This window comes from Pararge aegeria, chromosome 13 (assembly GCF_905163445.1).
Source record: "Pararge aegeria chromosome 13, ilParAegt1.1, whole genome shotgun sequence".
Taxonomy (NCBI): Eukaryota; Metazoa; Arthropoda; class Insecta; order Lepidoptera; family Nymphalidae; genus Pararge; species Pararge aegeria.
In genome coordinates, this window is record NC_053192.1 from 5,271,314 (window position 1) to 5,285,462 (window position 14,149).

Genomic DNA, 14,149 nt, shown 5'->3' on the forward strand with positions numbered 1-14,149 from the left:
GTCTAAATAAAAGAGTAAGGTATGTTTTACCAAATAACCTATGAAAACATAATATATACAATAACATACAGATTTTATGTTGATAAGGGAATATAATATTGATAATTTAGGCCTAATATGTATTTAACTCTAACCTAATTGACACCACTATGATAGGAAGGAGGATGCTAGGAACGCGGTCTTAAATTACAAATGGAATGGGTGGGAATACTCAACCGAAATGAAAAAAAAAACACTCATGCTTTATCAGTCGCGGTACAGGAGCTGCGTGACACGCCGACAGGTGCACCCGCTTCAACCGGTCACTAATAAACTCTTAAACTCCGGCTTCCCACAACCTGCCGAACGAACTCGCTCGTTTTTATCAGCGGCCATTTGCTTTGCAAATTACTGTACGAAAACATTCGCCGAAGACATTGTCGATAAAATAATACATTTTTTTTGCGTGTTTGTGTACTCTTTAGCCGCAAAAATGTGAACTCTTATCCAATATGGCCGCCTGATTGAGAATTTAACACAATGGGTCGTTGTTTGTCAATCTTTACTTGAATGTGAATGTGAATGTTTAACATTCGCGAATTTGTTGCCAATTCTGAGACCATGTTTTCTTATAAAGCTGTTGAGTTTTAATTGCCAACAAGCATCATTTAAAGATACTATGTATACATTAAATATATGTATAAACTTGTTAAATTGTAGTAATTTAAGTCATGCAATACTTTTGTGTAATAAATGAGGAATATACAGGAAGGACGATCCTAAGATACTAGAGTCATAATATGGCTTGAGCGTGTCCATTCGGTATTAAAGTATTACCATTTCCTGAGTAAATAAGAGTCTACACCGGCTAAAGTGTTTTGTTGAAATTGTCTATTTCATTGTTGAATAGAATTTTAAAAGCAGCTAGCTAAAATACAAATTGCCGTATGTTAAAGTAAATTTATAAAGTGGGTAAATAACTAAACTTTTGATAACTATAACTTCATATTTGCCATGATTCGTTAATGTTGCTGGGTATTTTGATATAAATACGACTTCATAATCGATGCACCTCAGTCCTACATGGACTCGAACGATGTAAAGATACCTCCCGGTGTCTTAGTCGTTTTTCACGTAATTGAGAGATATTCCTTCCGAACCAACTAGTGGTAGACAAACTAAAACATACATACTTGACGTTTCAAAAATACTTCTTAAGTAAGCCTACTTGAAGAATACTCTTTAAATAATTTATCATCGTCATATCAACCCATTACCGGCCCACTACAGCACACTGATCTCCTCCGACAGTGAGAAGGGTTTAAGCTGTAGTACACAACGTTGGCCTTCACATGCTTTTGAGAAAATGGAGCACTTTCGGGGATGCAGGTTTCCCAACGATGCTTTTCCTTCACCGTTATGCAAGTGATATTTTATTTGAAACCAAAGTCCCCTTTTTTATAAATAATTGCTTAAAGGAAAATTTCTTTTTATTTACAGAATTTCCGCGAACAGAGAATCGACGGCGCAGGGCTGCCACTACTAACTGAAGAGCACCTCACAGTCATGCTGCAAATGAAGTTAGGGCCTGCACTAAAACTACGCGCCGTACTCGCCCGAAGATTGGAACCCTGCACCCAGTGCCAAGCCGCAGCGGCTGCAGCAAACACAACCCCCACAAACACGCCCAAGATAAATGGCACATCACTGAAATCAGAACCCAGAAGCAACACTACGAGCCCCAGTTAGAGTTCCCCCCTAAATTGATCTTACAGACGAAAAGTTTGGATAACATTTATGCCAAGTCTACATTTGGTCAGTTGCTGACTCGAAGCTCGACTTCATATCAAGTCAGTCAGCCTGGCTGCTTCCTCTTTGGTGGTCTTACCGCAGAGAATGAAAAATGCATTTCGTAGTATCAATTTTACATCTTTTTCATTCAAGCATTGACACCATTGTCATTACAAATTTTCGTTATTATCTAGGGTTTTGAATAACATTTATTAGGGTGCTTACTGTATACAGTTATCTGAGGTCCTATTTTTTTAAATGTAGAATATCATTTGGAGATTCAAAACAACTCAAAATAATTACCAGAATATTTTAGCGTTCTAATATTTTACTTCGCAATTAATTTCAATAATATAAGTAGTGTATTAGTTCTGATGCATTGTGTTATGTTTCTAGTCACAAACTGACCTAATGTAGATCCGGCTTAACGTATATTAATAGCGAAAGGTTGTATTTTTCTAACTTAACTTTTATTGTACTCGAGGCATTGCACTCGGGAGTTCTTTTGATAAAATTTGTTTTGGACTGCGATAGTTTTTTGTTGTATAAAATACGGCGCTCGCTTTTTTAGCATCTCTGTTTTGTACCAATCCAAAATTAGCTTTGGGAATTCTCGTATTTTATATAAAATTAGACTACTGCGATGATACTGTCTTTTTACTTATCTTTAAAAACAAATTTATTTTGTTAGAAGAACTGTATATTTTAAATATATAACGGTTTTATAATACATAGACGACTAAACCAAACTTCAAAATTGTATTAAGGCGACTATGTTTTAATATTGCTATTAAAAAGAAAATGAAGACGTTTATCGGAAGGTCAGTAATTTTAATTATCACATTGGCCCATCGCTTTAGTATCAATAAATTCATACTATAAGTATTGCAGTGAGATGTTATTACACAAACCGAACTGTCCGTAAAATGGTTTCCATTAAACCAGGTTTATTCAATGTTCGGTATGAAGGTATTAAACCACAATGACGTAACTTGCGGTAATGTCACATGAGAAAACGGTTATTAATTGTACTTATTTGGTTGTATACAATCTTATAGAAAGGTCTAAATAGTTATCGCAAAAAATTATAGCACTTTCAGAATATATTTTAGTATGTTACTAAGAAGTTATATTTGCTATTGTTGCGTCTTTAGAAGGGCACGTGTTTTTTTATTTGTATCCTTCTAAATGTTATTTCTCATCTCACTGAGAAGTTGGGTCTAAATCGTCTGGATAATAGATAATATAATATTTATGCCAGTTTATTCTACACTTATATAGTTTCCTAATTCCCTATTTTAGTTTTTATGCCGTAACTAAACTTTAGTCAATCAGTTCACTTTTAGTCTTCCTGTTAAAAAAAAATTGCATTTAGTTACGATTTAAGTTGGTTAGTGTAGTTATCTTAGCGGCTAAGGATGTAAATAATGTGTTGCCGTCCAAATGTGTTGTGTTATTTTATTAATATGTGTTACGAGAAAAAAGTTTTTGTAGGCACTTATAAAGAAAATAATATTAGAGAAGGTGTAGGTAATATAACAAAGACCGTAATGTAAAATAAAAATCACTGTATTTTTTGAAGCATGCAAAAACTTTTTTCGCAGTTAAAAGTAAACTTTCGGTGCTAAAAGACCCTGATAGGAATTTTTTGAAAAATGTTTATGTAATAATTGTTTTGTATATAACGGCCTGTTTGTAAAAATATCTAAATTTGAGGCTAAGTATACCTTAACTATCATACAGGGTCAATGTTACACTTTGTAATTTGTATATATTATATAAACATTTAATGTTATATATTGTATTGTAATGTTGCGTCGAGAATAGCATTTATTTACACCACACCTGAAGAAAGCTCATTATAAAGTTTACAGAAAATGTAATTTCAATTTGAAATTACTATTATGTTTGTAGTTACACTTTAGTTATGTTAAAACTGAATTAAATATTTCATATATTATCGCATAATACAATTTATTAAATTCCTATTATTAAATACGTAAGTAAATCTGTAAATATGGCCGTACGATACAATATTTTTTATCCGTAATAGATATAGATTATTGCAACAATTATTCTGTAGTGGAATGTTTATAAACTGTGGTAATCTCCTTAATTGCCAAAATAGTATATTGATGGATATTATACATATTTCAAAATGTAACTTGAAATTGTGCTCATGGAAAAACTGTGATATTTTTTTCAACAATTGATATGGATGGACTTGAGACTTCAATTTATATAATCATTTTAAAGAAAATGGTTTACCCCGTATGGAAGAGACCTTTCCATCCAGTACATTCCATTTCTGGGGGTTTTCTAAAAAACACAACATCTTTTATGACTCGTAGCCATATCGAAAAATACCTTTAGGGAAGTTTAATTAAATGAATTGAATTTTACGATTCTGAAACAAAATATCCAGCTTTTCCAAAGCCTCATACTATTATAGTATAATAACTATAAAATATAACATATCAATAATAAAGGTGCTAACTGTTACGAACGCGTCAGAAGAGACTAATAAAATTATGTGCCTTGTTTCATGTCTTCCTGGTATTTTGTATAATTGTCAAATATATAATATTTTATATCATTAACTGTAATGGACGTGGTCAGAAATGCAACAAGAAGCATTCCTTTTATAGAACAGGACATCTGTTTTTTCTCTTTTGTTTGGTATGAATTCTAGCTCTAAGATATTTACTGACTACGCCCATGTTAACTGTTTGGAAAGTATTACGGTTGTACGCTTTAAATCTGACGATAATAATACAATAATAATAGAATATAAGAATATTACGAATTTGTTAATAGCTGATTTATTAATAAATATTATTTTATAATGTAGATTTCGATTTCGCAGCTTATAATTTTTAACGTATCTACTTTTAATATGGACCAGTGACTTACATGTTTGTATATTTTTTTTAATGTACCTTAAAATGTTGAATGTTTTGTTCGGGTGAATGATGGTTTAAGAAAATGTACCACACACTGAATTATAAATTAGGAGGCAAATAAAATAAATTTCAAGACACCTTGTTAAATTAACGATTTCATTTTGACTTTCAAATTAATTCCATTTTGTCTGAAAAATGTCCCATACGTTTTTTCTATATGTCTATAAGCTATGTTTATGTATATAGCGGCAAAAAATTTCCCAATTTGTAACGATGTAAAACAGTAATATAAATGGGTACCCCGTAAGGCAACGTACTAAATTAAGAATCAAAATAAGAACATGCAAAAGGCAGGCTCCAATCCTTGCCATATAGCTTATCCATTTTTATTACTTGGAAAATTTATAGTACCACTAAATTTTCAGATTCAACAGGAAAAATATGGCTACTATTTTCATAATATTGGCACCAATATCATATGCGATGCAATACATAAAATATATCCATTTAATACTTATTCAGACAGCTTAGCTATATTAAAGTACATTTTATAGCATACCACGTGTAAAGGTCAGAAAAGTTAAGGCGTTACGTTTTGTTTCAGTCCAGTTTCAAGTCAAAAGCCGTTACTAAAAAGGTGACCTTAACACTAAAGTATTGCTTTGATAATAACTCATGCGTAAGTTTGATGAAAGTATTTTTTTTTTCAAAAGAAAAATATTGTTAAAATTTGTTACTTTATAATAGCCTAGAAAGATCCAAGGCTTCAAGGCAAGGATATAGTGTTTTCAAGATACTTTTCCAGTGACGCTTTTTGGTTGTGTGTACATTTTCATTTGATGAAAGTCTATGGTGTGTTCGATTTGTGAATTATTTTGTCTGTAACAAGGTTTAGTCACTTGTTAACTTCCTTAAATACACAATAAGTACTTAGTTTACGTTATTCTTGTTTAGATATAATTTCGGATTTTGAGTGAAATCTGATCTTAATTATTTATGTGAAAGAGAATAAAACAATGATTTATTCCAACATTTGGTTTTCTTTTATATAACCTTACAAAATAAACAAGGTATTATAAACTTGTAAAAAACATTAGTTAATTAACATAAAAATAATATACTAGCTTAAACATCATTATCAGAGATGAATTACATATTCTTTATTATAAGATAAATGAGACAGTTTCTAAAGAAGAAAAACTAAATCAGTAAATCATAATAATAAAATAATTACATTGAATTGACCACAAAAATTTGGAATGGATGAATAAATAAGTATATTTATTAAAAAGGTAAATTTTTAGTTATTATTTAAAAAATAGAGTTGGAGAACTAGTAACTAGTAGGTTGGAAAATTAAGTATTGGCTTTTGTACCATGACATCGCTGCGCCGACCATCGACTAGCTTTTGCGCGCGACTTGTATGACGCTAATTTAAGAGTACAAAAATAATCATAAATACATAGGTAACAAAGTCTATTTTTAAATATATCTGGAGACGTTTCCTATGCCCATCTCCTGTAGGTATGCACATTGCACGCTATATGCTAACCTTCATCAAGAGCGGTGCGTTTTTTGCGACTTTTTTTTTATTACAATAATTGATGCTGCTTAGCGGCAGAAATAAGCATAGCGATAGTACATCTCCGGACGAGCTCTGTCACAAAAAGCTCTCATCACAATCGTCATCATATAAACCGTCACTGCTGGACATAGGTCTTTTGTAGGGAGTTCCAAATTCCACGATTTTGTGCTGCTTGCATCCAGCGGCTACCTGCTACGCGCTTAATGTCGTCTGTCCACCTCGTTAGGGATCGACCAACGCCGCGCTTACCAGTGCGGGGTGGCATTCCAGCACCTTGGGACCATCCTTTCTCCGAACTCTGTGCCCCGCCCATTGCCACTGCTTCGCGACTCGTTGAGCTATGTCGGTAACTCTGGTTCTTCTACCGATCTCCACATTTCTCATTTGATAACGTAGAGATACTCCGAGCATAGCTCTCTCCATCGCCCGCTAAGTCTTCTTATGAGGCCCATAGTTAGCGACATATTTCTGAAGGGTAAAAAAGTTCTACTAGAAAAGCATACATACATAACAGAGATAAGAATCGATGGTACATCGTATACCATAGAATAAACGGACACCACCCCATGAAAACGGATGAGTAGATATCATTTAGTACTTAGGAGCTATTTCATATTTTATTCCTGTTCATTTTTCTCTGCCACCAATTCGAAGTTCCTTTCTTGATGGTGACTACGTTTGGCGCGGTACTCCATCACTTCTATTGTGGTGTATCCTGAGAAACCTAGGATTAGCAGACCTAGAAGGATGTGCAACCTGAAATAAGAAAAAAAATCTTATGCCGGTATTCGGTCAAGGAACGCCTAAATCGGATGCCTAGTGATTTAGGTGATTCCTAGAGAATTCGACTCATCAACTCTTACGTGATGACTCACGACCTCAGGTACCGTATACAGTTACGAAACCGACTCGGATTTAATGTTTGGAAAACCCAGTGACACTTGACAGTTTAAAAACAATGAAATCGGTTTATTGAATAACCTTAAATCCATACGAAAAATTAAACTTTAATGATAATACAAACACAATTTCCACCTTATGGCAAGAATCATAGATTAAAGAAATTAGGTTAGGTGAGTTCCACAGTGAAGAACGATTGGTTGAAAGGTAAATGTATGCCTAGAAATCTGCTTATATTAGGCGTTACGTAGGAATTGCCTTGAACGATGTTATTGAAAACGGGCATTGGTGTAGCACATTAATAGGTCCTAGGAGCTTATTAGCATCGCTTAAAGCAGTAGGTATTATAATTTCCAATTTCAGATTTCGTTCTTGTTTCAGAATTATAATTCTTATTTTAATGACTTCAAAGCATATCATGTAACTGACATTCTAAAACATTTGAATGCGTTAAAGTTATGGTTTTATGCTCCTGATTGTTAGCGATATTCAATTTGTAGTATAATCGTAATTGCTATTCAAGACCAAGGAATTCCTTATACATTATTAATGAATAAGGAACTTGACCACTTAAATACCCCCATCTGGAACATCGCTAGACACAGCCGAAGCCTTCCACAGAAGAAAAAATTGAGAAAGTATAAAATCCCAAGTGTTGAACCTGGGACCCACATAGTCTTCTTCGCAATCCGCGTTATCACCACTACGCCATAGAAGTCGTGGAATATACTCGTACAAAGGTAATTGATATCGTAACGATTAAACAAACAAAAAATTATACAAAAACGGTCGAATTTGACAATAATAAAAATTAAATTATAATTTATACAATTTATGAATTTCTTAATGACAATGTTGCTTACAAGCATCCGACTCCGCTTTCATCTCTCACAAGATAGAAAAGATGTATGATTTATGTATGATTTATGTAAGAATGGAAGTTGCTGAGGTTGGAAAAGAGCAACTGCTGAGTTCCTTGCCAGCTTCTCGGTAGAATATGCTTTCCAAACTGGTCGTAGAGTCACTACAAACAGACATACTTGACGTTTCAGAAGAGCTTATAAGTAAGACTACGTAAAATAAACAATTTTTTTTTTTTGAATTTTATATAGAAAACAGACCGCAAATAATAGTTGGTTGTTACCATACCGCCTCTTCATCAGCACTCAACTAACTTTCTAATATTAAAACGTTCTAAAAGAAGATGGTATGAACCTCACCTGGTCCTAACGCAAAGATATGGTGCAGAAGCGTAAGACAAAACGCTGCCTGTTGATTCCCACAACCGAAAGTTAGAATAAGCTGCCTCCTCGTTTCCTGGAAACAGGATCCCGGATAGAGCTGGAATATAAAGAATTGCAATAGAACAACGGACTTTAATACGCTGAGAGTGTAAAAAATAAACTACGACACTACACACATCGCCATCGTAGTATGTGTTAAGAGTACTAAGATGACTGATTAATATTTTTACAAATAATATAAATAAATACTTTCTTTATGTATTTTTTTTATAGAATTGCGATTTCCCGTCTCTCATTGCCTTATTCCATTAGTTAAGGTAGCCTGGAAGAGATAACTTTTAGTGACAAGGCCGCCTTTTGCACATAATTTATAAATAAGTGTTCTTGTGTGTGTTTCCTTTATTATGCAATAAAGTTGTTTAAATATATATAACAATTGATGTATATATTTATTTTTAACTAGCTGACCCGCGCAACTTCGTCTGCATCAAATCGGTTATTATCTGATTTAATATCTTTTGGCATTTTTATACCCGTAGTAACGTCTAAAAGATAGGTCCAATTTGAATAACTTAAAGAGAAATTATTATTTATTTGGATCTGATAGGAACGACGCCATCTTAAGATTGTACCCGTGTTTTGATTGACAAATTATAACAAAAAACGGTTTATGTGTCCTAACAATTAGGCATTTAGCCTCCCAGACTTTTTTGTAAGTAATAATGATTACTTTAAACATGTCAATCCATTCATCCATACATCCATACATCCTTACTCACAAACTTTCGCATTTATAATATAAGTAGGATGGTACGCATGTATTCGATCGCTGTGTTATATGCTTTGCGACTCGCTATTATCTGTGAATAGTTAACTCCTTTATCTCCGACAATATTTATCCGATATTCATTAAAATTACACAATACATGCTTGATACTATCAAGTTTCAAATAAAAAAGAATTATTAAAATCGGTTCAAATTTAACATAATTTAAGTCAAAAGTTTCTAAATATATGAAATGTTCAGAAATCTTCCAGTTACAGTTTTATTATACTCGTAAGTATAGATTTGGTAACTGCTTCTTGTGTACAACCTAACCCTTAAGTCTGTGTTTTTTTTCCCTTTCCTTCCTTTGTTGAGTTGCCTGGCAGTTTTCGCTTTTTAGCGATAAGGCCGCCCATTGTACCCGTGTTTTATTGTGTTGTTTTTGTTTATAATTTAATTTCTGTGAGGTATACAATAAAGTGTAATTTCATTTCATTTCCAAACAATTCGCTGGGAGCTGCTGGAAACAATCGCATCTAACTCGCATCGAAGGGAGCAAAGTAGCTTAAAGGCTATATCCCTTCCTCCTCAGAAAGGCGATTCTTGTGATTCTACAGGCCAACCTAAGGCCAATAAAGATGGTTAAAGAAGCAGTCATACCATTTACTTGTACAAGCCATACGGCATCAGCGGTCCCCCAAATTGCAGCTAGAACGAAGAATATGAGCCACTGCTCGGGATCTGGCCTCCACAGAAGCAATGCCGTTAGAAGACATAGATTTAGGACCTGAAAGTAAATGCAAATAATATACAATTCAAGTCGTGTTCAATTCAAAGCTTTTTGTATTAAGTAGAAAATGTTAAAATCGCTATGTAGCGATAAGAAATCCAAATTGTACTCTCTTGGTTGTATTTATATCTTTGTAATTACTTTTTGTTTCTTTGGTGTACAATAAAAGTGTATTCATTCATTCATTCATTCAATGTATAGTATTAGCTCATAGGTTGCGTTCTAGACATTATCCATCTAATAAGTTCGCATTTCTAATGAAGAAAGTTAGTTCTGCCAACTGCGATATTTGCGGTACGATGGATGATGTCCAGCATGTACTGGTGGAATGTAGCTGATACAATTTGGAGCGACTAGATGTTATGCGGCGGTACAAAATCAACAGATTTGTCGTGGGTGCTCTAACGAGCCTTCTCTCTCAACCGACCACGGAAGGTTTCAGGTCTGTTGTTGAGATATTTGTGCATAGGCAGCAATAACAGATTGTATCTGTTACATTTCCCTTATATTAATATAATTATTAGGTTTTTTGTTTACTAGTTACTTAAGGGATGATGGGGCTGGCATATCCGTGTTGGATAAAAGTCCCAAATAAATAAAGATTAAAAAAAAAAAAATGCTTTTTGGGACAGCTCGTCCAGGCACCATCGCATTTCTGGCACCACGTAACATTGTTGTAATGCTGCGTTCAAACCTCATGTGTCTGTAGACAAATGAGGATTACACCGATATGATATTTTTTATTCTTCTTGTATTTATGTTTCAATTTATATTATCTGTATCCCTTAATTGTGTGCAATAAAGAACTTATCTATCTATGATATTTACATTACAAGTTATCCCTTTGTCTGCAATCTCGCCTGTTGGTAAGTGATGATGCAGTCTAAGAGGGTAGCGGGCTAACCTGTTAGAGAGTATGGTAGTCATACACCTAATAGGTTTCTATGTGAAAACGAAATCGCTTAGCAGCACGTCTTTTGTCGGTAGGGTGGTAACTAGCCACGGCCGAAGCCTGCCACAAGATCAGACCTGAGAAAATTAAGAAATTATAAATTCCCAAATTGCCTCTGTCGGGAATCGAACCCGGGAACTCCTTCTTAAAATCACAGCGCTCACCGCTGCGCCAGGGAGATCTTCAAAAATCCGCCTTTTAGAGGAAAAAAAAGAGAGGAAAAACGCAGAGTTATTGAATCCTTTTGGCGTATATGCTTACCAAAGCTGTAACCATGACAGGAAACCGCCCAGTTAGTTTGACGACTCCGCCAGCCACAGGGGCGGCGAGTGCGTTGAACACACCGAAGCAGATCATCACGAAGCCGATGTTGTTGATACCGTAAGCGCAACCAACGAACGCCTAGAAACCGAGTATTTTCTTTAAATCATTAGTATATTCTTTACATAATACCTGTACCTGTTCTGTACATATAACTGTACTTTTTCGGCAATGTTTAGTCTACCTTATAAGATTGTTATTATATATGTATTAAGTTACTTCCATGTATTGACTGTTATTGCCAAAAAAAAAAAAAATTTTTATATATGTATATTATGAACGCAAGTGTAAAATAATATTTTCTTTAAATTATTAGTTTATATTAGAAGCAGTGATAACGCATTGGGTGTCAAAGTCAAATATTTCTTTATTCGAACAGGCACATAGATGACACTTTTGATGCGTACATTAAATAAATATGATATAGAAGTGAGTTGATGGCGAGAAATAAATTCGTCAACTTAAAACTAAAGCTACGAGGTTCCAAACGCACCCTGGCCTAAGCCCACAACAAACTTAGCCGATTGTTTTTTTTTTGATATCACCATCACACATTGTCATTTAAAATTATAAGAAGAGCAACCTGGTTAAAGCAATAATGCACACTTAAGCTTTTTATCAATTACATATTCCTGTATACAATATAAGCTTACGTTTAATACAAACTTCTGTCTATTTAGTACCTGTGGTCTACATTCCTAGTACTTTTCCGCAGTTGGATATTAATTCCTTGAATTGGCGATTCTCGTCGTCCACAACTTGTTATTGATAAAACTAAGTACAATGCTATATTAAAAGGCCCACAGTACAATATAGTGAAAGGTTGTCAAGCAAACACGGGCATCAGAGTGACCTTCAACTCGTAATTAGCCTAACCACAATTGGCGAGCAGGAAGCTTTTTAAAATAGTCACGACAACAAGTTTCGTTTACGCAAAAACATCGTTAAGGATATCATTGTTTCGTTATCATTGATTTCGGAAAACAATCCATTAAAAGATTCGGTATCAATTAATTGGTTGTTGTAGCCGTGATAGATCAGTGGCAGTGATGTGCTCTTCATACATGCACAAAAGTACTGCCTACCCTGTGTGTATAACTCGTAAAGGGGATGGATTTTATGCCATCTTCGTTCTTTATGAATACCCCGATCAAAAACCCTGTGCTAAGTGATCAGTCGGTAGGAATTCGGTTTTACTTTCGGTGGGTCCAGTCTCAATCCCAGCACTCACCTCTTACTTTTCTAAGTTATGTGCGTTCTAAGCAATTAAAATATCACTTGCTACAACGGTGAAGGAAAACATCGTGAGGAAACCAGCATGCCTGAGAGTTCTCCATAATGTTCTTAAAGGCGTGTGGAAACCACCAATCCGTACTGGGCCAGCGTGGTGTACTATGGTCCTTCTCATTGTGCACCCGTGTACTGTAGTGGGCCGGTTATTGGTTTATATGATGATGAATAAACTATTGTGAGTAATAACCAATCAAAAAACACTCTTCACTGAAGTCTTGATTAATAACAAAGTCAAAAGTGTGGGTAACTTACAAAGCGAAAGTGCATTAGGCGTTGATAGCTTAGTAGTTAGGACTTCGGTTTCTGTTTCGAGGGGACCGAGTACGATCGCCGGCATGCGCATCTAACTTCGCAGAGTTAGGTACGTTTTTAGTTTAAGAAATTTAAACATCATTTACTTTAACGGTAACAGTAAACATGTAGAGTAAACCTGCACGCCTGAGAGTTCTTGATAGCGTTCACAAAGGCTGGTTAAGTCTATCAGTGGCTCTTGCCATTCTGAGACGAGACCTGTGCCCTGTAGTGACCCAGTATTAACTTTTACTCACTTGTACCCTTTACCCATCTAAGTATCTTTGTTCAGTAATTATTAAATTACAGTTTTGTCATAATTACCAATATTCATTGAGCAAAGAAAATAAAAAAAATGCATGGATAACCTCCTTCATTTTGACTATCTTATTTTTAATAAGCGGAAACTTTATTAATAGGATACTGTTGGCACCCGTCGTCGGGTACTCTCAAAATTTACAATTGTTAAAAAATAAGTAAGTATATTTCAGTGTAGTAATTCAACACCATACTTGAATGAATGAATGAATGAATACACTTTTATTGTACACCAAAGAAAAAAAAAAGTAGTTACAAAGATATAAATACATATCAAGAGAGTACAATTTGGTGGCCTTATCGGTACTTAGCGATTTCTTCCAGGCAACCAATGGCGTAAAAGGAAAAAACATAGAAAATACATACTTATGACGTATTCGGGAAATTAGTGGTTTCCTTTGCCTTAATTAGTAATGGCTGCTCGACAATGATAAAGTACATTAGACAGGGTCATTCAAAAGTACATGCAATATTTTATTCCAATATTTAACCAGTACTTAAGTGTCGTGTACCAGTAGGTACTGTGTGTTGACGGCAGATCAGAACACAGTTGTCACCACAATTCCTCTTCCCGAGGGTATCGTACGAGGCGACCAAGGAAATATAACAGAACGTGCAGCAGCGTCCTTTGTGTTACCTACTTCCATCTACTGCGATCAACAACCCATCTGGGCAGTCTGGGATAATAGAACAACCAGCCCCTTTGGAGAGGTCTTTAGCAGTGGACTGTCAAGCTATTGACTTGACATATGAACCACCGGGGAATCATTTGTATGTACGAGAAAGTTTATTCGTAACTAGAATATTCATTATTTTTATTCCCAGCGGATATTACGACTTCACTTCAATTTCTAATGACACAACTAATAAAAGCATAGAATACTATTTGAATGAAATTAAGTAAAATTTTGTATTTTTGCTTTATGTTTACTATTTTCCTATTTATTTCAAATACCTAGATAAATTAATTGAATTAAGTAATCTACCGTAGGGTTTCGATTATGAATGTACAAATA

At 34.5% G+C, this 14,149-nt stretch overlaps 2 protein-coding genes across 4 annotated transcripts in view; one reads left to right on the forward strand and one right to left on the reverse strand.

Annotated features, from left to right (window-relative positions):
- Positions 1–5,703, forward strand: part of LOC120628729 — a 261,237-nt gene extending 255,534 nt beyond the window's left edge. For all 3 annotated transcript variants that reach the window (XM_039897310.1, XM_039897314.1, XM_039897313.1), the window contains one exon: positions 1,480–5,703. In XM_039897310.1, coding sequence (XP_039753244.1) covers positions 1,480–1,728 — 249 coding nt within the window. In that variant the 3' untranslated portion in view covers positions 1,729–5,703. The remainder of the gene's footprint in view (positions 1–1,479) is intronic.
- Positions 5,704–6,692: 989 nt separating this feature from the next.
- The window catches only part of LOC120628781, a 71,315-nt gene continuing 63,858 nt past the window's right edge, over positions 6,693–14,149 (reverse strand). The window contains exons 19-22 of the mRNA XM_039897400.1: positions 11,172–11,312; positions 9,829–9,955; positions 8,379–8,499; positions 6,693–7,014 (exon numbers count right to left, since the gene is read on the reverse strand). Of these exons, the coding sequence (XP_039753334.1) occupies positions 6,876–7,014; positions 8,379–8,499; positions 9,829–9,955; positions 11,172–11,312 (528 nt within the window). The 3' untranslated portion in view covers positions 6,693–6,875. The remainder of the gene's footprint in view (positions 7,015–8,378; positions 8,500–9,828; positions 9,956–11,171; positions 11,313–14,149) is intronic.